General features: G+C 44.7%; 1 protein-coding gene across 1 annotated transcript in view; it reads left to right on the top strand.

The window, feature by feature from the left end:
- ANOS1 (anosmin 1) overlaps positions 1-27,102 on the top strand; it is a 195,581-nt gene that overhangs the window by 146,913 nt on the left and 21,566 nt on the right. Inside the window, exons 5-8 of the mRNA XM_082609603.1 lie at positions 507-691; positions 3,079-3,208; positions 15,832-16,037; positions 18,721-18,865. Coding sequence (XP_082465729.1) covers positions 507-691; positions 3,079-3,208; positions 15,832-16,037; positions 18,721-18,865 — 666 coding nt within the window. The remainder of the gene's footprint in view (positions 1-506; positions 692-3,078; positions 3,209-15,831; positions 16,038-18,720; positions 18,866-27,102) is intronic.

The raw sequence follows: 27,102 nt of genomic DNA, 5'->3' as shown, positions 1-27,102 counted from the left end.
TAAGATTTGACCACATGAGAGGACTGGGCTTTATAATGTTTTCCTTAAGAGGAAAACTCGTTCAGATAGAGAGGAGAGGAAACTTGAGAACCGTGCTTGAAGGACCCTAGGATCTATCAGCAGAGACGGAGCGTGTTACGTGGGAAAAAGGACTCAAGACTCCTCATGACTGTCGCCTCGTGTGGATTCCGGGTTAGCCTCCAGTGCTGCAGCTTGGTAACAGGATGTCCTTGGAAGAACACACATAAAGGAATTGCTCTAGAGGTTACCTTGTCCAGAATCAGGAATCAGTTTAGAGCCTCTAAAAAAACTGGGAAAGTGAAACTGAACTTAGTGTCAGGAGATTTCAAATGTGAGCCCCTGATAGGGAGAAGCTGCTTTTAAGAAAGGAAATAGAGGATCTGTTGTTTAGATGAGATTTGTCTCTTCCGTAGATTTTCTTCTTCAACCTTCACCGCACTCCGAGTCACACACAGGCTGTTTTAACTGGCACGGTTCTGTTTCAGGTGTCCCCCTGAAGCCCAGGAAGGAGTTACGATTCACAGAACTGCAGTCCGGGCAGCTGGAGATTAAGTGGTCCTCAAAATTCAATATTTCAATTGAGCCCGTGATCTACGTGGTACAGAGAAGATGGAATTATGGAATCCATCCTAGTGAAGACGACGCCACACATTGGCAGACGGTAGCCCAGGTTAGTGCTTCCTAGGCTTTGTTTTCCCCTTGAGGTAGTGTCTCCTTCGCCTACAGAGAGAAACTTAGCTTGCTGGGCCCCAGTCAGAACAACCTGGGCACCGAAATCACGTAATCCGAGGTGGACGTGCCCTGCATGTTGGCGGAAGACGGGGTGGGCTCTGTAGGCATAACCGGGTACCACGAGGAACTTGGCTGAATGTGTTCACGGCGCACGTGGAAGGGAGACGGTTTTCTGAGTGTTCACATTGATTCCGAGAAGTACACTTGCCTGAGATAAACTTAACACCGACTAGAGTGAGGGAAACGCAACACCCCTAGGACTGGTCAATGTGCTCTTTGATCATCTCAACGACTTCTCCTCTGTTTCTCCTACATTTAAGCCTTTATTCCGCATGGGACTTTCGTGGCGGGAGGAAGACTCATGTCACACAACTACTTAGTGGGAAGCAGCCAGCAGCTCATCAATCTCCCCTAAGTGCTTTCTTCTTCTTGGTCAGCTTACCAACTGGGAGGCCACCTGGATGGCAGCCCTCCTGGAGTTTATCTTCCCGGCGCTTTTCCTCCTCTGTCTTGTGGATGTGAAAAGCAAAATATTTTCTTTCTTTTTAAGAGCTGTTAAATGGACTACCAGCTGCAAGCAGACTCCACGGATGGAGAAGAGAATAAATTCTCAATATGCAACTGCTTCATGCTTTTCAGCAACTGAAATGCCTTCTCTACATGTAGGTCTCTAGGGGGAAATTCTTTCCTGAAGTTGATCAGGTCATTTTTTTCTCCAAGGACAAGATTCCCGTGATTTTTTTTCAGTAAATATAAAGTAAATTTCAGTATTCAGGTGTTTAGAAGAAGAATTTAGTCCCTTTTGCAATAGTAGTATCTCAGAGAGGCTAAACACTAAAATAATTTAAATACCACCCAAATCAATGAGAAATGTGATGTTAAGAGAAGCATCTTAAATTAGGGAGGGAAAAATGGTCAGATAAATTTAGCAATTCTATTCCATACCTATTTTGTTAAAAAAATTGTACTTTAACAAAACATAAAGATCTTCAGAATACAGCCTAAAATTATATTTGGTTTACATGGCATTCTCCCTCAAACAGTGCTTCGGCATCATTTGTAACTTTCCCAAATTATGCAATTTCCAAATTATAAATTTGAAGATTTCTGAAAGTAACTGATGATAAGCCCTTCTCTTTCATATCCTCTTATTCGGAGAGAGGAAAGACCTTGCATTATTGTTTCTGTTATTATTACTATTTTCACTAGTTAATGCCACATGTAATGCTTCCTTTCTCTGTCTGCTGAATGCTGTGGCTAGCATGCTGGCTTTAGTTCCTTAAATTGAAGGCTAAAACTAGACAAACTAGTCAATGAGAATGTTGTCTCAAATTCTGCCAAACGAGGTAGAAAGCCACACTTGAGGTCATCTTCTTCCCTTGAGCTCGGAAATGCTTAGCTTCTTTTGAATGTTAAAGTACACATGACGATCCTTTTCAATAAGTTATTATAAACTCAGGTTTAGGAGGGTTTCCATTCAGTTCTGTTGCCCAGTTTTATCCATCGAGCGCCAAGCTGAGCTCAGCCCTTGGCGCAGATGAGGCATAGAACTCGGGCGTTTACCCCTCGGAGTCAAGGCCAAGGTTTCACGTCTACCCTGGGACATTGCTGGAAGCAGGCATATCGCCCTGAGTTTGATGAAGAGGAGGGCAGTGGGAAGATGCTCAAGTTGTTTGATATCTTGGGACGTAGCTGTAGGGACAGCAAGACCTGTGGACCTGTCCCATTGTCCAGTTTTCTTCTCTGGACCTTTTATTGGACGAAACCTACCTCACCCTTCAGGAACACGACTCTTGGCAGATCTTACATGATTTACTCAAATTAAACAAAAAAGTCTTGGGTTGCGATGTACTTCCAGAATTTAAGTGTGTGGGTTCACATACATACTTCCAAAGTTATATTTGGCACGCAAGTAGGAGGCATTTCCCTTCTATGAACTAAAGTTGATTTCATTTTCTCTATACTGTAATGATTACTTCATGTATTTATTCATTCATAAGTATAATTTATTGATGAAATCTCTCCAATGCTGTATTTAGTCACCAGATTTTAAAACAGCCCAAGCATTTGTCACGAGATTTTGACTTCCAGAGAGCTTTAACTCTTCGAGGTAAAATACCTATGAATGGAATCAAGCAGTTGGAACCTTCCCTAGGAATTCCTTGGTCCCCGACGGCCCTTCCCGTACCTGAGCAGGATGGGCTGCCCTCATCCAGGAGGGCAAGGCTGTGTTGCATGGGCTGATGAGTGCGTGTGTTTCTAAAACAGACCTGATGTGCACGTCAGGATAAAGGGGGTCTCTGTGCTCTGTGACTTTCCCCTCAGACCACGGATGAGCGGGTCCAACTGACCGACATACGGCCCAGCAGGTGGTACCAGTTCCGAGTGGCAGCCGTGAATGTGCACGGGACCCGAGGCTTCACCGCCCCCAGCAAACACTTCCGCTCCTCCAAAGGTCAGTTTTGCTTGCCTGCCCCTCTATGCCCAACTCGCCATGGGGGCACATCCATCTCATTTCCAAGTTCTTTTTTTTTTTTTTTTAATTTATGTATTTATTTTGGCTGTGTTGGGTCTTCGTTTCTGTGCGAGGGCTTCCCCTAGTTGCGGCGAGCGGGGGCCACTCTTCATCGTGGTGCGCGGGCCTCTCACTATCACGGCCTCTCTTGTTGCGGAGCACAGGCTCCAGACGCGCAGGCTCAGTAGTTGTGGCTCACGGGCCTAGTTGCTCCGCGGCATGTGGGATCCTCCCAGACCAGGGCTCGAACCCATGTCCCCTGCATTGGCAGGCAGATTCTCAACCACTGCGCCATCAGGGAAGCCCCATCTCCGAGTTCTTATGTGTGGTTGGCCAACAGGTGGCTGTGCTGTGCTTAGCGAACGGGACCAGATGGGTCTGAAGGTGCCGGCGAATTTATGATTAGGACCATCCCTGGGCTTTTACCTCTGAGAGACTGGAGAAGATAATGTGATGGGGTTTTCTCAACTCTGAAGTCATGGTTTTCCATGATCAACTTCCGTTGGCTGTCTCAATATCTTCTGAGTCGAGCAGCATTCAGTTAATTTTTGGAGAGAAAGGTTTAGTTTCTGCCACATCAGACTATGCAGGTTTCTTGAAACAACTGCTATGCTGAGTGTGAATTAATCTCTTTTGTTTCATAAGAGGCAGAATTTAAATCCCTCCCAAGTCACTTTATCATGGCTGTCATTTTGTTCAGTTCCTACTTCAGTGCTATTTTAAAACCTCTGTGGGATCCGATGAATACTAAGTATATTACATTTGTGGGTAGTTTAGTCTGTGACAGTGGGAGGACATCATTTGACTGGATATTAATAATAGCTCTGCGTTTATTTCTCCAGTTGTGTTGAGATGGCTGTGTGCTCTGAATTAATGATACATCTGCTTGGCTAGTAGTCCGTGAGGGCCAGTTTCATGGATGGAGATTCGTCAGATGATTCCCTTACCAATTAGCAGTTATCCTCTTAGGGAGCTCGTTTAAGTTTATTTTAAGAATACATTATGATATTAATGAATAACGTGAGACTGGTAACATCAGTCATGTCTTTCAAAACGGGAAAGTTTGAACTGGCTGCTATAAATTGCAGTTTCCATTCCATTTTGGGTAAAATGTATGTTTACATTAGTCCATTTCTCACCAGATAATATTGCCACACCTTTCTCTGCATAATCATAGGTCTCAAGTGGAAACCTTGCAACCAGATCAATTGAGTATTTGAATTCTATTACAGTGTATGTTGTAGATTTTTAAGTCTTTCTTTTAAAAAAGTCCTTTTAAGAAAAGAAAAGTGCAGTGCACACCCCCGCCAACCCCGAGGCAAATACGCTGAGCAGGTCCAAAAATGAAATAAGAAATACAGACATCAGACCTTCCTTGTCTGAGGACTGCCTCCAAGTGGTCTGAGGACTGAGAGAGGCCGTGGGAACAAATAATTCACAGTGGGTTCAGAGGCAAGGATCGGTACAGGGCTCGAGAAGTCTTCACCTTGACCTTGGCAGTTCAGATGTGGTCCAGGCGCACGGTGGTCACAGTGCGTTCCCATCTCCTCCCTTGCCGGCAGGCTTGGGGTCTGGCGCTGTCAGATCACGGCTGCCTGTCCAGACATGACGCAGAGCAGCTCCCAGCCTCTGCAGACAGAGGTGGAATCCCTGTCAGAGTCGGACGGGGTCTGGGCAGAGGCCCTGCGACAGTCCCCAGGGCCGGCCCGGTGGCTGCCAACCAGCAAAGAGGCATCCGTCCTGGGCAAGGAGCAAGGCCGTAGTGTCCCAGCCCTTCCTGCATGTCTGAGGACCGTGTTATGTCTAGAACGAGAGCGGCACCCCTCAAATTTCAACAGGCTTTTGTTGAAGGAAAGTGCACCAGTTTTGGGAAAACTTGCAGTCACCATTTAATTGTTCTGTTTCTTGGTTTTACAAATATGCCCAACATTCAGCTTTCCAGACTTCAGTTCTTGCACTTCTGAAACCAAAAATACATGCCCAGAATTTATGGCAGATTGTACTGTTTCCACTGAAGATGCACCACAGAATGATGGGAATATAATAGACCCACTAAACGGTTGAAAGCATTTCCTCCAGGATATGGCTAAGGATACGTCACCGTTTACAAGGTGGTACCCCGTGTTCCCTCACCTTAGTCAGTTCTCATCAAGCGTAGAAATGTGTCTTACTGGGAAAATAACTTTTAACAGCCTTATTGAAATATAATTTACATACCATAAAATTCAGTCATCTTAAGTGTGTTAGCCAGTGATTTTTAGTATTTACCATAAAGTCGTGCAAGTATCCTTTATACAGTTTTAGAATCCTCCAGGAGACTCCCCGCCTCACTGGGAGAATTTTAAGGTAGAAATAAAGTGTTTTGGGGTCTCGTTTTATCACTCACGTTTCATTCCCTTTTTTATTAAATGTTTGTTGAGCATCTGCTCTGTGTCAGGCACTGTGATAGGCACTGAGGTAACAAGTAAAAGACAAAAATGTCTGCTATTGTGGAAGACACACACACACACACACACACACACACGGATTCACTCTAATTGGGGGAGAGAGGAAACAGTAAACAAGGTTAATACCTAAAACACTCTCATGTACTAGGGTAGAGAGTGATAACTGACAGTGCGGAAAATAAAGACTAGACACAGGAGCTGTGGGGAAGGGGGTGCTTTTGTTTTTTTACTATTTCAGGGAGGGCGGCCACAGAAGAGATGCTGTCTAAAGGAGTAAAGGGCTGGCTTTGTGCCATCCGAAGGAAGAGCCTTCCGGTTCCGGGCGGTGGAGCCTGAGGGTGGAGCAGAGAAGGGTGCAGACGGACAGGAAGAGGAGGGTCTGGGCGTGCCGGGCCTCCAGGGTCATGGCACACAGCGCCAGTGCAGTGTTCCTGGTCAGAGATGACGGTCGCCTGGAGGGCACTGCGCTGAGTGAAGTGAGCCAGACAGAGGAAGACGAGCGCTGTGGGTTGTCGTTTACATGTGGATCTAAAAGGTACAGCAAACCAGTGACGCAGTAGCGGTAACGAAAGGTGACAGTAAGTTGGACAAAGGCAGACGTCAGCTGGCCGGGGAGCACACGTGGAAAGGTGACTCTGACAGGCTTCGGGGATTTACCCGTGGCCTGTAGGAAATGACTCCAGGGTCTTCGGTCAGGAGCTGCTGGGAGATTGCTGTTGCCAGTGTCTAAAACAGAGATGACTGAGACAAGAGGGTGCTTCTTCCTTTGGGGACGCACGTATTTCCAGAAGAGGAGTAATCCTTGCCCAGTCAGTATGACTGCTGTGTTTTAGGGCCTTTCCTGCACATGGGCTTTTCTGAGGGGTGGACGTACCCAGGTGAAGGACCCTGGACATGCTGGAAACACGAGTAATCAAAGGAGAAGCTGAAGACACAAAAATAACTTTGTTTCTGCCTTAAAATTTTCCCGGCAGGGCAGGGAGGATCTTGATGGGGCAGCAGAATCCTTCTAAAATGGATGGTGGTGGTGATGGTCACACAACTTAGTAAACACTAGAAATCACTGCTTGCACACTTGAGTGAACTGGATGGCATATAAATTATAGTTCAATAAGATTGTTACGTGTTTTCCCCCAGCAAGCACTTTTGTACATTTGTAAGTGCAGTGGAGTAAGATGGGGAGAAACGAGGTGGACCGTCCTGGCAATGTCTTCAGCCATCAAGCAGGTCTGTTATCCCCACGCCCCCAGCCCCATTCTGTGATGCATCTTCCCTGAGACCACCAGAGGATCTGTGACGACCACTGCACACACGTTTTGGTTTGCAGCGCGCAAGGACTGAAGTCTGGAATCCTCCTCACCTTGAGATGTATGGAAGAATGGATGAGCGGTGTGGTTTGTAAAAGGAAATAGCGCCACATTTTAACGGTCACTGCAGCGCCTCCAAAAACGGTGCATTTTCATTTAATTAAAAGCCCACTTATGCCCGCCGTGCTCCAGAACCAGCTGACACTGTACCAGTTGTACGTCTTCTAGTGGTTTAAAATTACTTTAAGAAAGAAATAGTGCTTCCAAAATAATTGTCTGTGCAAAGGGTAGGCAATTTTCTAGTGCATTTGGATTTGGATATGGGACCAGACTTGATCATTTAAGGCTGGGGCAAGGGAAGGGGCAAGGATCTTATCCATGTTCCACGAACACCTCTGAAAATAAAAGCAAAATTAAATAGGATGATAAAAAAACGTGGTAAAATGGGCGTCATTTAGTTTAGGTCTGCTGCCTGGTACTCATCCTGATTCTCACAGAAATGCCAAAATTCTTGTCTTTCTCTTCTTTAGGGTTACTTTTAAATACAAAATTACTAGTCTGTGGTTTGCCGGAATAGATTTGTTACTCAGTTAATTCCCCCCCACCCTTTTTTTTTTTTTTTTTTTTTTCCGGTACGCGGGCTTCTCACTGTTGTGGCCTCTCCCACTGCGGAGCACAGGCTCTGGACGCACAGGCTCAGCGGCCATGGCTCACGGGCCCAGCCGCTCCGCAGCATGTGGGATCTTCCCGGACTGGGGCACGAACCTGTGTCCCCTGCATCAGCAGGCGGACTGTCAACCACTGCGCCCCCAGGGAAGCCCTCCCTTTAACTCTTATATCTCCCTATAACTTAATCCTAACCCCTTAGAATACCTATTTTCTATAAGAAAATTCTGAGTTGCTCATAGATTGGTAAGTCAGTTTCAGGCTTTTTCTTTTCCAGGTGAATACTGTTTCTGGATATTTTTATTGCTAACCCCTGCCAACCCTCCTCCCCAAGGTTGAGGTGATTTCTGTATTTACTTATTTAAATGCTCTATACTGTCTTTCTCCCTGGTACTTGAGAAGGAAAGTTGGCTACAACCTTAAAAACTAGAATTACAGATAATTTAATAGACTAATGTATAATGTCCCTTTCTACTTTTTGTCTCTTAATGGAGAAAATGGAAATGGTAACCCTTCCACATGGTGAATTGCCTTCCTAGGCTACTCCTGGGATGAAGCGCTCGCTTTTCTGGGCACCAAGCCTGCCAGACCCTAGGGTCTTGGAAACTTTTCCATCCCGTGGCGTGGGGAGTGAACCCTAGGAAGCATCGGGAGACAGGTGTAGATACGTGTGGAATCACAGGGGCGTTTGCACGTGGGACTCCTGATGCGGGAGATGACCTGCCAGGGACATGATCCCCAGACGCCCATGCAAGTTAAGGCTCCGCATGGAAGCAGTTTACAGAGGCAAGGATCCAGGACACTGGATGGGCAGGGGCGGGGATGAGAGGGGAAGGTGACCGGGAAGGGAAGGCGGAACACAAAGGTGCGTTCTCATGCTAGTTGCCACTGTGGGCAGCGCTTCGCCCTCTGAGGAACTGGGGCATTGCAGGCAGGCTGCTCCAGGGCGTCTGTGTCCTGCACATGCACAGAGCCAGCTCTGGGTGCAGACAGAGGCGCGGGCGTTTACAAGCGGAGCGGACGTGCCCTGAAATAGCACAGGACGGGACGGGTGACACCCCGAGAGCGTCTGCTGTCTGCCTCTTGGTTTACTCAATATCTGCAAGATTCCCATTACAGACGTGTCTACTGTAGTTTGAATTATGGTTTAAAACAAAGATACAAAGAGTTTGATGGACGCAATTCGGTGAGATCATGAAAGGAGTCCCCCCCACCCCGTGTTCCCAAATGTGGGACAGACGTCATAGTAAGTGGAGACAGACAGGCCTTCCCAGGCTCGCTTTCTTCCCTCCCCCGTCTGCCGTCACCCTTCCCAACATCAGATCCATTTCACACTGTCGTCCGCTGCTTTGACGAAGACGCCCCTGACTGCTAACCCACAGAGCGCCCCAAGGTGGCAGGCATCAATTTAGAGTGACGCTTTTGCCAGCAGAAAACATACTTTGGTATACACTCGTCTTTAACATTTTCTCGATCATGTTGATATTTATGGACGGGGCAAAAAATGTGCATATACTGCGTGCTTGGTATTGGAAGTATACGTTACTAGTACTACTTCCTGTTACAAGGGACTGCTTACAAGTTGACTGAATTTGGGAAATAAAGTGCTACCGAGACTTCTGTGTGTCGACATCAGCAGTGAAAGCAGGTAGACGGACAGTTTCGCGCATTATATTAAGCAAAACCCAGATTCATTTTTTTGCATGTTGCCAAAAGCAGGCAAACATTTGTTTGGATGTTTGAGATTAGTCAGTATCCATTTAACACTGAATTAATGTGCTTTTAAGAGATCTTATAAAGAAAAATTTTAAAATCCACCTTCCATTGTCATTAACCTAATACGTCTTCCAGTGTACATAATACAGTTATTATATTCACTTCCTTCCAAATTCAGAGTTTTCCATCCATCTTTTCCCCCTTATTTCCCCATGTGTACAGGATACATTAAAAAGGAGAAGAAAAGCAGACAACATTGTTTTCACAGCGTACAGGTATCACACGGGATGTTATTCCACTCGTACATTACAGAGTGTTAGGAAAGCGAGAACAGACTCCACTGTGGTCATAAAGTTCCCTGTTGCTCCACGGGGACCCGTGACTTTCTGCACAGCTGCTCTGTGTGCCATTTCCACTGGATAACACTGTGCTGAGCACATGTCCTGAAGCTATTTAATAGCTGGAAATTCGCCTGCCATGCAGCTTCTGCAGCTTCTCTAAGCTGTTGTGTGTCTAGATACTGCAGGGGGATTTCTTCCTTCTCCTTCCCTTTCCCTTTCCCTTCCATTTCCCTTCCCTTTCTTTCTTTCTTTCTTTCTTTCCTTTCTTTCTTGTCTTTCTTTCTTTTCTTTTTTTTTTTGTTAATGAGGGAAGTAAAATTATTCCAACTGCTGTGTCTGGAAAGAAAAAACAGTTTAAATACCAGAACGAACCTACTCATTAGCTGGAGAACGTGTGACTGGTTGTATCATTGCTTTGAAAATCTAACTGCCCTTGATCACCGCCCCACACCTAAGAGGCAGTCCTCTGATGCATTTCACATGGGAAGTCTGTTCCCTGGACATCCTTTGAGGAACTCAAATAAGTAATAAAACGAACATTCATGCTCTTAAAGCATATCTTGTTCCTCTCTCTGTGTCTCTGTATATATACGTACATATATATATTCCTTCATGATCGTGTATTTATAAAGGTCTCTCTTTTTTTTACTGAAGTAGAGTTGATTTACAATATTGTGTTAGTTCCAGGGGTACAGCAAAGTGACTCAGTTATAAGTATATATGTTTTCAGATTATTTTCTCTTGTAGGTCATCACAAGATACTGAGTTTAGCTCCCTGTGCTGCACAGTAGGTCCTGCTGTTTATCTATTTTATATATAGTGGTGTGTATCTGCTAGTCCCAGGCTCCTGATTTATCCGTCCCCGCCTTTCCCCTTTGGTACCCGTGAGTTTGTTTTCTGTCTGTGAGGCTGCCTCTGTTTTGTCGATGGACTCATTTGTGCCACATTTTCGATTCCACATGTACGTGGTATCCTGTGATGCCTGCCTTCCTCTGTCCGACTGACTTCACTGAGTACGACCGTCTAAAGGTCTCTCTCTTCGCTGCCACTGGCACCCCACTCTGCTGTTGTGCTCACACGCGCGGCTGGGTCTCCGTGTTTAACCAACAGGATCGTCTGGACACGTGGAGGCGCCTGCCTCACAGTCAGTGCTGGGCTTTCCCCTGGGATGACAGGAAGGGCCCCTTTCCCATGAGAGTTCACATCAGTGTGAGAACAGGCCTGCCTTTCTCCAGGGGTGACAAGTGATTTCATTTGGCACTTTACCCGTGGTAGGCGTAAAGCTGTTCCCCCGTGCCTGTTACTTTGTCACAAAAGGGTCAGAGATGAAACCGTAAATCTATCTGCTGAAACCCAAGGTTCCATGTTGCTTTGCCAAAAGCACTACCTATGATCGTTCATAGAAGGAACTATTTTTCTCCAAGGCTGAAGTTGGTTATTCCTGCTAAACATTGAATATATCTTTGCCCTGGAAATCATGCAAGCTGTAAAAGGAGCTAATACGGGCTTCCTATTACGTTTATCTTTGAAAGTGTCCTTGCTGTCTGCTTTGTGAGTTGTGTTTCTGCAGATAATTGGGAAGGTGGCAAAGAGGGAGTGGATGAAGCAGAAAGAGAAGTGAGGTGGGGGAGAAAAGCTCTCATTTAAGCTTCAGAGGGAGGGGTCCAGGGGGCTCTGGTCTTGTGATGGGCCTCTGACCTTCTCCCCCTGCACTCTGGAACTAGTGAATTAAACTCTCTGATCCTCAGTTTCCTCATCTGCAAAATGGGAGCAAAATGCCAACATTAAAAAAACAAAGTACAACCACAGGCATATAAAATTGGAAATAAGCTGTGCTTATGTCCAGTTCCAAGAGACTAAAGGGTGTCATTGCTTTGGAAAGACGCTAGCTCAGGGGTTGACAGTCCATGGCCTGTGGTCCCTATTTGGCCTGCCGCCTGTTTCTGCAGATAGCGTTTCACTAGCGCAGAGCCGTGCTCATTCGTTTCCATATTATCTGCAACTCCTTTCAAGCTACAACAGCAGAGTGGATTCGTTGCAACAGAGACTGTCTGGTCTGCAAAGCCTTGAGAGTCACTGTCTGCCCCTTTACAGAAAAAGGCTTTCAGTCCCTGTGCTAGACTGTAATGGGCACTTTCCCCAGCAAACGGCTTCACATGTTGACTTTCTGTAGAGACGGTGGCCCATCGTGACGATGATGATGATGATGATGTTGATGACACGTAACAGATGTAGAGATGTGGCCTCAAACCCCCCTTTCTCCCCTTATTGTCATCCTCACGCCTGGCTCTGCCATCGTTACGTGAATGACCTCGGGCAGGTCACTTTACCTATCCAACCCTTAAGATTGTTTTTAAAAAAAGGTCATATAAATAAATTATAAAATCCCTTAGGGCTTTATCATAATGTGGAGTTGCTCTATGCATGTAATTTTTCCCACAAGCTTCCAACTGCATGTCAGTGTTTTAATAGAATGAAAACATTACGTAAACTGAAAGAAAAGATTTTGTGTATTTCCACAAAGTGAATATACTTGATTTCACACCGCAGGGAAGCATTTCACGAGGCAGTGAATAACAGCAATCTGGGAATTTGTTGGGCCTGAATGAAATCCTTCAGGTTAGACAACCAGGACAGACTGTCTCATCTGATTCGTCTTCAGTGACTAGACAGATAAATGAGTAGCTTGTTTACAGAGGGTAATTGGGGCGATAAACAGATAACCTCTGCTATTCCCCTTTGGCTTCAAAATTTTAAAAAGTGGTAATTTGGGGGGAGAAAGATTGGGGGTGACTCACGTTGGTAATGGGAGTAGGCCACCTGGGTATTGTGAGTACTCAAACGGGCCTTACTTTTAAGAAAATGTGAAGCAAATATTACTAATTTGTTTATTGGAAAGCACTACTTCCTAATGCCATTTTCATAAATTATGTTGTTTCATATTTTATCATGTGTCATAATAAACTAGATGATGTTATTCTGAATTATGATCACATCTAAGGTATGAGAAATTTTTCCAGGGCAGTAAGAAATGATATTGTGAATGAAGTAGATTAAGGAAATGATGAAATACCAAATACTAGTTGCCTTCCTTAAACCTGGAATTTCTTTAGAAAAGGAGATGATTTTGAGCTTTTCCTATGAACCTAGACTCTCTGGAAAATTCACATAACTACTTATTTTCAGCATGTAGACATCCAGGTGCATCACTGAAAACATGAATGGCTGTAATTATCTTTACACATTGTGATTTTTCTCTTGCTTTGAAGTGACGATGAGCTTGCCAACCAGCTTTCTGTAGGAAAGGTCTGCAGTAACCTGCTATAGGTTAAGGACTGAGTCATACCGCAGAGGTTGATCTTAAGGGCGTTGGAGAAAGCAAAGCAGGAGAAAATCACGGTGAAACTCTGCTGGTGCGTGGAGGAAATCACATGTAACCGTTTTGAATAGGGTGACATCTGGTCGACCTGCAGTAGGTAAAGACTCTCGGGGAGGGGGGCGGGTAGGGAGGGAGGCGTTTAGGCTAAACCGGTGGAAAAGCTTCAGTAGCTCCTGGTTCTCATCTGCACGTAATCAGATGGGAACCAGTGTGGCCAGGGCAGCAGGCTCAGGTGGGGACAGGAGAGGAGGTTTGGGAGGTTATGTGTGGTAAGAACGCACAGGACTTTGGGGAGGCTGCCAGCACTTGGACTGTAAGTGAGACTGGAGGCCATCGAGAGCTTCCAAGCTGAGGAGCCTCAGCTTGGGTCGTAAAGAACCACCAGCTGCCGCACTGAGAAAGGCTCGGAGGCCTTTGCCGTCGTCAGGGAGCAAAGACAAAGGCTTGGCACACGGTGTTCTTCTGGTGGAAACAGTAAGATTCCAGATTTTTAAAAATTTATCTATTTGTTTGTTTATTTTGGGCTGTGTTGGGTCTTCGTTGCTGTGCGTGGGCTTTCTCCAGTTGCGGCAGCGGGGGCTACTCTTCGTTGTGGTGCGCGGGCTTCTCACTGCAGTGGCTTCTCTTGTTGCGGAACACGGGCTCTAGGCGCATGGGCTCAATCTGCTCCGTGGCATGTGGGATCCTCCAGGTGCAGGGCTCGAACCCGTGTCCCCTGCATTGGCAGGCAGAGTCTTAACCACTGCGCCACCAGGGAAGGCCTCCAGATAGATTTTTGAAGGTACCTGCTAGCTCAAGGAATGAAAGCAGAAGTGTACGACCTCGAGGTTTGGGGCGGGAGCAGCAGGAAGGAGGAATTCGTGTTTCCTGAGACAGGGCGTCTGTGGTGGGCAGCAGGGGCTGGGAGGGACGGGGACTTTGGTCTTGGGCACATTCCTTTCAAGCTGCCTCTGGGACCTCCAAGCGTAGCTGACGCAAAGACCCTTTAGTACGTGAATCCAAGTTCAGGGGCAAAGTCTGTGTTGAAGCCATACCTTTGAGAGTTATCAGCTCAAAGACTTTTTAAAGCCGTGACTGGTGAGATCTCTAGAGATTGGGTATAGATGCCGAGAGGCCCCCGAGTTCAGAGGCCGGATGCTCCCCCGCTTAGCGACGGTGGGATGGGGAGGTCAGGAGCGGGAGGCCGAGGAGGGACACGGGACCAGAGGGACAGCCAGTGGGGAACGGAAGCAGGCGAAGAGCACGATGCAAGGTGAAAGCGGTGAGGCGTGTGGCGACTCCGTGGGGGTGACCAGAGCGGGGCTCCCAGGGGCTCCGCAGAACCTGCAGAGGGAGGAAGGCCATGCCTCCTGAGCCCGTGATAACAGGACCCAGCACTTCCCTCCTCGCGGGAGCCGAGGGCTGTTTACACCTTTGCTTGGCCGCCACCAGCTGCAGGACTGTTCAGCTTCTGACCTGTGGATCATCTCCTTCAGAGTAGCATGTGTGTGCTTTACATAAAAGTGTGTATTTTACATAAAACATGAATATATATTTAACGTGAATATATCAGTGGGCCACACCTGTGCTCACTGAATCGGCATGCCTCAGTACAAGTCTCGGGCGCTCCCAGAGGGTTCCCCACGGTGACTGAGAACCGCCTTGGTCAAGCATGTCAGGTAATGTGCTTTGGATGAGCCATTAGCCTAGGAAAGCAACTACAAAGCTTTTAAAAATGACACAGCCCAGCACACCTCCAAAGCTTACCTATCTTACAGAAAAGCAACAGATTTTTAAAAAAATAATTCATGTTTCCATCATCCCTGAAACACAAACCATCCCAAGAGTAAAAACCATGGGTATTTTTCCCCAGTCTTCTTCGTTTATAGGGAGTTAGATATAGCGTCTTTGCCCCTTTGATGCAGATGGTATTATAATTAGAATTATTGACAGCATTTTCCCGGGCAGGCATCTTAAAACAAAACCATCTGTAAATCATCTGTGGTGAGTGGCATCTATACTTGCTCAATTTGGGGCAAAAAATGAAGGAAAGACCCTCAGCTTTACAGGTACTTGTCATCTTCATGTATATATTTCAAATGGAGGCTTGTAGAGAAATCACTCCAGAACCTAATCTCTCTCTTGACAGCTGAGACGGTTTTGGCTTATGCGACAAACTAGAAATGGTGAAATTATAAAAATGTTACCCGTCTGTCATCCACTTTGTAATGTGGATAAAAAATAAATGGTTTGTTTTTGCTGATGGTTTCATGTCACTCTTAACTTCTAATTCAAGGATCTAAAGCTCCAGGACCTCTCGGATGAAAACAGTTACTTGAATGAGCTGGTCCTAGATTTCTGTCTTGTCTTTTCAGAATTTTCAAAGGCATTTCAACCTTGCTGACCTATTTAATGCCAACCAACCTAAATGGAATTTGACCGTGTTTTACAGAACTTTATCAATTTCGGGACAGTGAAAATTTGGCTGGGTTGTCGTGGTGTGGAAATGCCTAGATTACAGATATGGCCCAAACACATTGATCTTACTGTTCTTTATAGGCTGTATTTCAATTTGAGGCTTAAGAAGGGGACCTTCCTTAGTGCTTGTCTTCAGCTATTCTCCATATCAAGGGCAGTCTTCCTGCATCGACCCTGTAGTCATTCCATGTCCAGAGGCGATGCTTTTGTGGTCATCCTGGGCCCTTGTGTCTTTCTCCTGGGATTTCAGATCCATCTGCACCACCGGCCCCAGCCAACCTCCGGCTTGCAAACTCCACCATCAACAGCGACGGAAGCTTGACTGTGACGATCATTTGGGATCTCCCCGAGGAACTGGACATCCCAGTGCATCACTACAAAGTCTTCTGGAGCTGGACGGTCAGCGGCAAGTCACTTGTGCCCACGAAGAAGAAGAGGAGAAAGACCACGGGTGGGGTGAGTGAGAACTAGGGGAAAGAGGCCCATGTCCTCGCAGTGGTGTTTGAACTCAGGCACCTGGTCTGAGAGTGGCCTCTGCTGAGCCACAGAGAGGGACGCATGAGGGTTCCCATCCCTCCCCTTTGAACGAGGAAGTTCAGAAAACAGGGGACCACGCCAGCCGTTTAGCCGTGCACATTTTAGGTGACAACGGTTGAATTTAGTCTGTCGACTTACTCATGTCCAAATGGCTGGCACCACTCCAGAAATCACAGGAACAAAAATGTCTCCATCTTAACCTGTCTAGCCATTGAAAACGAGACAATTCAAAATGTCCTTGACGTTTAGGTCTCTTTTTTTCTAAAGAGATCCTTGTAAACTGAAGAGTAAATGTTCATGGCTTTATCTGTTGTGTATGGTAAGGTGCTCCCATCTATAATCTAATCAGTGCAACAGCAAACAGTTTAGAAAATGCATGTTGGACAATATGCTTTTCTTATGGATTAAAAGACCTTGGAATGGCTTATTTTCCACATGCCAAGAAATAAAATCTTCACTGAACCGTTTTATGCGATGAGACCTCTATAACACTGAACATTTTGCATCATATGAAATGCTTAATGCATAGAAATGAGTGTTCGGTGTCCTTTTAGTACATATTCCTTTATCTTGTTGTTATAAAACTTAACACCTTTTCCCCTAATTCATAAGGTTGAATTCCATAAATAAATGTTTGAAAGTGCTTTAGAAGGACACCAAGACTTTTTTTTTTTTTTTTGCACTGAAGATTCCAATATCTGTGCCATTGAGAATTATAAAACATATCTCCACAGGTCCATATCACTGATGTTTAGCTGTGATACTGTTTTGGTTTTATTTTCAAGAAACTTTCTGACAGTTCCAGCTTTTATTTTGTAGGACTTTGTGCAACAAGTGACCATTGGTAATATGTGCTTATCTCACAGAAAGTGCTGAAAGAGATAAACTTGTTTAAGCACAGGGGTGGAAAGCAAAAAGTGATGTGATGAAATGCTGACAGACCCCTGCCCCTGCCATGCCCTTAATAACCAAACAGCATCAAGGATTAGTAGGGAAGTTTGCAATTTATTTCCAGTATATGTCAATTCGATAAATAAAAAATGAACTGCAAATTTAATTATAATTGTTAACAGGCCCAGAGTAGCCTTAATCACAGGTCACTGTCTTACAGGTGACATGTTTTTTTGGATCCACAAGAGGCGCGCTGTAGGTCATGTGACTCATTAAAGTTCTCAGTATTAAAATTTGACCAACTGAGAATTAGGATCAGGAAGTGGAAACATATAGAAGAACATGAGAAATTGTGAAATTTTCTTCTTGGGGATCAATGTCTTTTCATTTCCTAAGAGTCCATCCTAATACCCGTGAAAACTAAGAGGAGTGGGGATTTTCAAGGAAATGCTCTTTCGAAAGTGAATTTTATTTTACTTGTTTGAAGATAATAGTTTAGGAAGAGTGACGCAGAACATAACAAGAAAGCCTAACTCAAAAAAATTGGGAATTGGTAGTTCATAGACATACTGTAGGTAAAAGGCAGAAAGGGCACGAAGATGCACGGTTCATACCACAGTGGGTGTGGCTGAGAGGCGGCCCAGCCTCCCCTGGGAACAGGGACCACGGTCCACAGCCTGCCTCTCAGCCTCCACTTGTGAAGTGCAGTCCTTTCAGCCATCCAGAGCCAACCTGCTGCAAGGTGGCCGAGTTCTGATAACTGATCCCTCAAAAGCCTGAATCATGTAAGGGTGCCAAGCTATTAATTTACAGGGAGCGTTGTGCTCAAGGGTCTGAAATGCCCGTGGAAATCATGTTCTCTCCCTGAAAAGAGATCTCACGTGACTCCAAATGATGCGGAGAATTCCGACAGGTCATTGTGGTATTTAAACAAGGGACCGGCTTATGTGATTCAGTATTTGACAATTTCAAGATGACGATACCTTCATGTAGCACAATGCACGCATACAGCTGGCCTACTCTTTGCGGGGAAGCACGTGCTACTTACTGACTGCCTGATGTCTGGTGTCGCGTTAGTGATGGACACATTTTTCCCTTCATAGGTGTTAATACCACCAATTAGACCATTTAGGGCCATGTGATATCACATGTACTATATTTTGATGAATGTTTGAATTCTAAGACAATAACCTTCTTTCTCTTAATTCTGAGTACTTGTAAGGGACTTTATTATGATACCTGCAAGCCATAAAAAAGTGCTTTAAGCATTTTGTCAGGTTGATTTTTCTTACAACTTTTCGTGGAAATTTACTCATAGAAGATTTAGGATAAAATCAGAGAAATACAGGGAATGCCAATTCATAATCTTTCCAGGTGTGTGCTAACACGAGCCTTTACAGCTCTCTTCTCTCTGTAAGGAGGGAGGGGACATAATTATTCATTTTCTTGCTACCAGAAAGCATCCAATGATGGGATTAGGAATACAATGTCAAAAAAAACCTGTTTGTGCTTTTTGTATGCCATTTATTTCGATCCACGGTAAAAGTGGATTTTCAGATGCTGAAGATGTAGAACGATCTGTGATCTTAGATAGTCCGGGCAGACCTCAGAGAGGAGCTGGTGTGCTTCACGGGGACACAGCAGCTGGGCAGGGAGGCAGAGAGGCAGGGAGGCTTGTAACGGAGTCTGTGTGTGTTCCCTCCACCTGCAGTCTCAGAATTCTGTGACCCTGGAGCCACTGCAGCCCAACTGCGACTACACAGTGGAACTGCAGGCTGTCACCTACTGGGGCCAGACACGCCTCAAGAGCACCAAGGTCTCCCTGCAGTTCACGTCCACACATGCCGTCCACAGCAGTAAGTGCTTCGAGTTCCTTTTTCTTATTTGCGGTCTTTACATGGAGAATCTTCATACCCGTGTACACGTAAATATGTCCTTTGAACTATGATGTGTACAAATTTTACCTTTGAGTCTTTCTTAGGATTTTTATCCGTTTTATGTGCAATATTTTGGCGTCATAATGGAAATTTAAGAAGAAAGGGTGTCTCATTCAAACAGATGTTTATAATTCCATGATTTGGGGTCCTTATGCATATGCGTCCTTGTTTTTAAGGAGGGTCCGCACAGTTAAACTGTTAGAAACTGTTGCTTCCCTCCTAAAAATGCGACATGCCCCCCCCCCCTTTTTTTTCTACTGGTTTTACACAGTGGTCACAATTACTGCAGAAGGCTACCTAATTCTCCACTGGGGGCAGCGACCAAATCATTCCCATACCCGCTTCCTGTTGCCAGTGGTTCTAAACTAGTCTGTTTGCCATGAACTGAGCAAAGCAAGAGGAGAGTCTTAGGAGACATTCATCTCTGAGCTGGAAACTGCGTTACGTGGTGTTTCCGGCTTTGCTCAGAGGTGGGGACTGGTGAGAAGAGCTGTGGGGAAGCTCCTGGCCAGGGATCTGGGGACGGGCAGACAGAAGGCGAGCCCGAGAGAGGCCGCCAGGGGTCTCCGCAGGTGCTGCTTCCCCAGGCTCGCAGGGTCCCGTGGGATCTGCCTTTCATCCCGGCCCGGGGCCTGGTCAGACACGGAAGGTGTGACAAGCTTGTTGAATTTAGGAAAGGCAAGGCTGGCTCCGCACTGTTAGATGCAGGGATTGCCCATAAGTATCTTCTACCACCTGGGAAACAACAGGGTCCGAACGAGCGGGTCCATTTGAAATGAAGCTTTCAAAATAGTTCTAGAAACAGAGCTTCCTACCTATTTGAGAAATAGTCCTTTTGGAGATTAAATGGATTTGAAAAGTCTACTATTTCTATGTATAAGTTTACATACAGTACAACTTTTACATAAAAATTCTCATGGAAACATTTCTATGTGTTTAGTAACTTCACTGATTTTTTTATCAATATTTTTTATTGAAGCCGAGTTGATTTACAATGTTAATTTCTGCTGTACCGCAAAGTGAGTCAGTTATGTGCACACACATACACATACACACACACACACACATATATATATTCTTTTCCATATGGGTTATCCCTGGAGATTGAATATAGTGCCCTGTGCTCTACAGTAGGACCTTGTTGTTTATCCATTCTCTATATAATAGTTTGTATCTGCTAATCCCAGACTCCCACTCCATCCCTCCCCCTTGGCAACCACAACTGTGGTCTCTATGTCCATGATTCTGTTTGTTTCATAACAGGTTCATCTGTGTCATATTTTAGGTTCCACATGTAAGTGATATCGTATGGTATTTGTCTTTCTCTGACTTACTACACTGACTATGATCATCTCTAGGTCCACCCATGTTGCTGCAAATGGCATCATTTCATTCTTTTTGATGGCTGAGTAGCATTCCATTGTATATATGTACCACATCTTCTTTTTATCCATTCCTCCGTCGATGGGCATTTCGGTTGTTTCCATGTCTTGGCTGTGCTGTGACTGTGTTGCTGTGAACATAGGGGTGCATGTATCTTTTTTGGATCTGTAAAATTTTTATTTTATATTGGAGTATAGTTGATTAACACTGTTGTGTTAGTTTCAGGTGTACAGCAAAGTGATTTTGTTATATATATACCCGTATCTATTCTTTTTCAAGTTCTTTTCCCATTGAGGTTATTACAGACTATTGAGCAGAGTCCCCTGCACTATACAGTAGGTCCTTGTTGGTTAAAACCACCGTTACACAATTCAGTTTTAACAGCATTAATTTGTGTGCCTAATTTCAGCTTGACTGTCCTTAGGGAGGTCCAATCTGACAATTTGTAAATAGGCCCAGTATGTCCATTATATGATTATGAATCAATTTCAAGAGTAATTTTAGAGTCAGACTTAGTGATATCTATGACAACACTTATGGAGCACGTGGCATGTTAAAGGCAAGATATTATGCATGAGAGACAGCTTTCAGCTGAGCGGAAGAATGAGGCATAAGTCAATACTGGTGTTCTAGGTGTGATGAAACAGGGCCAGAAAATCCTTATATGCATTGGACAATATATACCACACGTGTAGGGTCTCAATAGCTTAGTTGCTTGAAGTCATTGTTTCTTTAGCCTGGTTGCACATTATGGTCAACTAGAGAGTTGTTTGTAAAAATGCTAGTGGTAAGCCACCATGCGCAGAGATTATAATTCAATGGTGGCAGGAGGTGGAGGGTTGGGGGAAGATGCCTCTCAATTTCTTTTTCTTTTCTTTTTTTAATTCTACTGAAGTATAGTTGGTTTACAATATTGTGTTTAATTTCTGGTGTCCAGCAAAGTGACTTGGTGATACATATATATTCTTTTTCATGTTCTTTCCCATTATGCTTTATCACAGGATATTGAATATAGTTCCCTGTACTATAGGGTAGAACCTTGTTGTCTATCCATCCTATATATACTAGTTTGCATCTGCTAACCCCAAACTCCCAGTCCACCCCTCCCCCACCTCTGCTCCCCCTTGGCAACCACAAGTCTGTTCTCTATGTCTGTGAGTCTGTTTTTGTTTCGTAGATAGGTTCGTGTGAGTCATATTTTAGATTCTCCATACAGGTGATATCACTTGGTATTTCTCTTTCTGACTTACTTCACTTAGTATGATAATCTCTAGGTCCATCCATGTTGCTGCAAATGGCATTATTTCATTCCTCTTTATGGCTGAGTAGTATTCCACTGTATATATGCACCACATCTTCTTTATCCATTCGTCTGTTGATGGACATTTAGGTTGCTTCCATGACCTGGCTATTGTAAATAGTGCTGCTATGAATATAGGGGTGCAGGTATCTTTTTGAATTACAGTTCTGTCTGGATATATGCCGAGGAGTGGGATTGCTGGATCATATGGCAACTCTATTTTTAGTTTTCCGAGGAACCTCCATACTGTTTTGCATAGTGGCTGCAACTTACATTTGCACCATTCATTGATTTCTTTAATGCAGTCCTCCATTCATTCATCAAACTGTGTCTAATGATGGGAATAATTACTACCTTATACCACTGTACACTGTATTATAGTATAAAGATATGTACACTGTAGGATATATATACTATATAGACTGTACGTTATATAGTATATGTGTACCATGTATTTATATGTGTATGTGTGTTCATGTATATACACACATGCATACATATACATGTGCAAACACACTCATACACACGCATTACTGCAGCACTAGACACATTTCCATCTCTGCCTTCAAAGCGCCTACTGTTGAATTTGGGAGATAAACATGTCAGCATGATTACACAAAGACCAGTCCGTTGCACACAGGGCTGCAGGGAAACGTGGCACAGACGGACAGACATGGCGGTGGGGACCAAGAGCACAGCACTCCTCCTGGGTCCTGAAGAATGGGTGCTCCATGGGACACAGGGCACAGGGTGTCACCCCACACAAGCGCAGAGTTGGAAGAGAGCATCGTTTGTGCAGAGAATCAGCTTGGGGGTGGGGAATGCGGGGGGCAGTTCCCTCCCTGGGAGACCTCAGTGACTCCCGTGGGTGTCATAACCATCCACGTGCAAAGGCCACCCTGTGTCTCCCACCTGATGCTCCCTGAAAGCCGAGGTATGTGTTCAGCTGCCTGCTCAGCACCTCCACTGGGATGGCTAACAGGTACTTCGAATGTAACATCCCCAAAACCAAGCTCTTCACTTCCCTCTCACACCTGTTCCTCTCCCAGGCTCTCCTGCCCCCAAAGTTCCCACCGTTCCCCGTTTTGTTCAAGTCATCCATAGAGGTCATTCGTCATGCTTTGCTTTTCTTTCTCTTCAGAAATCCAGTCCATTAGAAAGTCCTTCTGACTCTGATTTCAGATTCTGGGTGGGGTCCGTCCAATTTTGCCCGTGTTCAGCCCACTGTCACCTTTCTTATAAAATAATCTCCTAATTAATATGTTTCCACTCTTTCTTAAATATCCATTTTGTAGATAGCTGCCAAAATATTCTTTAGAAAATATTAACCATATCTCCTTAGTTGCACTCTCAAGACTGTCACCTACATCTTCTCTTTGCAGGTCTCCACAGATCTCATCCTTTCTTGCTTTCCCATGTTTTCCTCCCCAAATGTCTTCTCAAACCAAAATCCTTTAAACTTCTGCTTCTCCTAAGACCCTTTTTTTTTTTTTCCTATTGGTGATGGGGATTTCCTCTATTGTGTAAAATAAGTTTGCCTTTTAGTCTCCTGGCTTTTCCAGTAAACCACATTCCTTCCCCATTAGAGACTGGTATGGGATTGCAAACGCCCATAATTTAATATGTGTTTCTGCCCACAACCAAGAACGAGGTGAGGAAAACCCAGCCTCGGCTTGCCATTGTTGAAGTCACGTCATCGAGAATCTCTTCATGGTCCAGCCCACAGACACAACTGTTACACACTCTGGGTCTCCAGAGCACATCTGGGGCTTTCTCCCTCTTCCCGGGGCATCTCCCCACACACCCCTGGTGAGATCCTCTCTAATTAGCCCCCTCTCCCTTCCTCTCAGGTATGATTACAAACCCTTCTCTCTCCCTTTAAGCCATACGGCATCACATAGACTGAATTCTTCCCTCTCAGTGAGCCACTCAGATCCCCCCCCAGATACAAACACATCTGTCCTTCACCCCTGTCTTCCCCTATCCTCTGGACTCTCCGGTGGAAGTGTCCTTCCTTTTGCACACGACAGATTCCAGTCTGGGGGGTCTAGACCCATCCCTTGGAAAGTACATCCGCTCAACTAAGGTCTCGTCTAGGTCAGAGAACAGGGACTGTCCGCCTGTGTGCCCACAGCAGCCATCGGAGCCCACGTGCTCCAGAAGCCTAGGCGTGGCCTGTAGCACTGCTTCAGGAGCTCCTGTGACAGCAAACTGGTCAGGGGTTCCCGCTCTTACCTGCGCACGCAACCAACTCCTGTTCCCGCAAGACGCTGGCGCTGAGCGTTACGGCCACTTTCTAATCATCCTGTACAGTGAGGTAACGTTTTACCTGACCAATAAAGAGATGTGACAGTTAACCTACCAAAGGCCACTATATGCTAGGATTAACTGGTGCCTGTCATGCGGATTCAGAAAAATAAAAAAAGAAGTGATAGTGCAAAGTACCTGTCATAATGCATATTATTTGGGTGTCAGCGTAGCCGACAGAAGAGACTGGTTTTACAAAGGATGAGGCAGGATATAGCTGAATACGTGTCAGGATGTTCTTTATAACCCAATGTTGATATATAATCTCGTAAACACCAGTATATGACTTTTACAAGAACACTATATATTTCATCATGAAGCAACTAGAAGTAAGGAATAATTACAACTTTGTAGTATAAGGGAAATTATATTTTATAGGAATGAGTGTAGTAAATGTCAGCATATAAATTACTTTTTGAATTATAGTTTTCCAGGTCTGCGGGCTGCTAGGTGTTGTAATGATAAATATTTCGACGCAAGCAAAGCCTGAATGTTCATACAGTTTTATAAAAGGGTCCCTTGAAGGAGGAAAGACATAATACTATCTTTAATGGAAATGTAACTTGCTTTTTTGGACGCAGGAGGAGTATTTCCAGGGTTGACAGATTCCAAATGTTTTTCATAGTTGCCTCATGCAACTGGAATATACTTCCAGCTCTCCAAAATAAAAATGGAGTGGAGAGAAAATACTCTGAATCTCTCATTCTGAAAAGGTAATCGGAGTTTTGACATCTGGAGAAATAGCATAGTCACTCAATTCTTTTAACTTTTAGGACTATTAAAGAGTATAAATAAAGCAGACCTCATACCTCTTCAGAATGTGAAGGAATTTTATTCCATTTTTGTTTCCTGCTTAAAGTGGAGGACACACTCCGAGTCAAGAACGTGCTCCCAGGACTGAACTATCACGTCTGTCCCTACGGGGGGGATGGGGCATGTCCATGCGTGTCTATGCTGGAAATATTCAATAAAGCAGCAAAGATTCAATCTTGAGATATATATATATTATATATTTATATATATATATTATATATATAATATATATATTCTTATATAATATATATATATATAAATATATATATATATATTCATACGTTCTTACGTCTGTAATGAGAAATGAATGTTTCCATGGCATATAAAAGACTGCAGGAAGACAGAATTCACAGAGAGATGAAACACGGTTATCTAAACTGTCTTGGTAGTCTGCTGGCGACTTCTTCCCATCCCAGGTTCTTAAAGGAATTAGAAGCATAAATGGGCTTGTGAAAATCTGAAGCCTTTAATTCTTTAAAAGAAAAATGCTTTAGGTGTTAGCAGCAGGATCCTTTAACCGCCTGGTGGTGTCAAGAAAGGGATGCATTTGGGGGCGGAGCCTTGTGAGGGCTCCAGCTGCGCTGGCGTCTGCAGGCTGGGAAGCAGCGCCTCCTGCTATCTGGTCTCGGCACATTCCTGGCCCCCAGAACGCTTGGAATTTCCTAAGTGAGGAGGAACGATAAAGGCGTCTTCTGGGATGTGAGAGAGGTGACTGGGCGGAGCGGCTGAGGATGGGGGTGACCACAGAGGAACCAAGGAGTGACTGGAAGCCTGGAAGGTTCAGTCTCCCGTTCCCACCTCCACCTGCGAGCTGAGGACGGAGATCAGTCATCAGTGGCTAGTCATTTAATCAGCACGCCCGTGTGATGACGCCTCTGTAAAAATCCAAAAAGACGGGGTTCAGAGAGCTTCCAGGGTGGTGAACGCATGCTGGGGGAGGGACTCCCTTAGACCCTCAGAGGTGGAAGCTCCGCCCCCTTTCCCACACCCTGCCGTGTGCATCTCTTCCAGCTGCCTCTTGCTGACTTATAGCCTCCTTTTCCCACTCACTTTCCATATATCTAAATCAAATTTTATACTTAGGCATTAGTAACTTTGTAGATGTTCTTGTTTACGTGAGCTAAATATGAGCTTACACGGCAAGCAATATCGATGTGAACATTTCTATACAAGGTCTTCTACGTCATAGATCCTCATCCCTAGAACGGTCTTTTTTGTTGTCTGTGGTTTTGTTTCTTTTTTTAAATCGAAGTATAGTTGATTTACAATGTTGTGTTAGTTTCAGGTGTACAGCATAGTGATTCAGTTATACACATGCACATATTCTTGTTCAGATTATTTTCCATTATAGGTTATTACAAAATATTGAGTATAGTTCCCTCTGCTATACAGCAGGTCCTTGTTGGTTATCTCTTTTATATAGAGTAGTGTGTATATTTTAATCTCAAACTCTTAATTTATCCCTTCACTTCCCCCCTTTCCCCTGTGGTAACCATAAGGTTATTTTCTACGTCTGTGAGTGTTTCTGTTTCGTAGATAAGTTCATTTCTGTCATATTTTAGATTCCACATGTAAGTGATATCATATGATACTTGTCTTTCTCTGTCTGGCTTACGTCACTTAGTATGATTATCTCTAGGTCCATCCATGTGGCTGCAGATGGCATTATTTCATTCTTTTTTATGGCTGAGTAGTATTCCATTGTATATATGTACTGCATCTTTATTCATTCCTCTGTCGATGGACACTTAGGTTGCTGAGTTATATCCTTTTATTATAAACGGGTAATCTAGCAAGTAAAATTTTTCTCTGAGTTCTGTGAATTGCTCTTGCAAATTATTTGAATCTGAGGAAGGGGTCTTTGGAACCCCCCATCTATAGCAGGTCATCAGAAGCACTGATGGCAACCTGGACTCGTGACTGGCATCTGAAGCTGGGGGGGCGGGGCAGTCTTGCAGCACTGAGCCCTTACCCTGTGGGATCTGATGCTGTCTGCAGGTAGAAACTGTCAGAACTGAGTTGAACTGTAGGACACCCCGCTGGGGTCTGAGAATTGGTGGTGTGGGGAACCCCTCATACACACACTGGATTTGGGTGCAGAATCCTTAACCTAATCAATGTCTGAGTTATCCAAACATTCATTTGAATTATTTAAACTAAAATGTAAGTACCAAATAATGTACGTATCCCATTCCTTTTAATCAGATCCATTGCATGGATGGTTTGACAGGCACACACCCCTGTAAGGAGAAGTGCACATTCGATGTGCTTTTTCTTCTGGGTCCTCAGTTTTCCCTTCCTTCTCCTGATTCACCGCAGGTCAGCACTTCTCTGCATTCATCCTCATATTTCC

The sequence above is a fragment of the Mesoplodon mirus genome (assembly GCF_964341445.2).
Source record: "Mesoplodon mirus genome assembly, chromosome: X".
Lineage (NCBI taxonomy): Eukaryota > Metazoa > Chordata > Mammalia > Artiodactyla > Ziphiidae > Mesoplodon > Mesoplodon mirus.
Note: the sequence above shows the minus strand (reverse complement) of the source record. Positions and strands in the feature narration are given on the sequence as shown.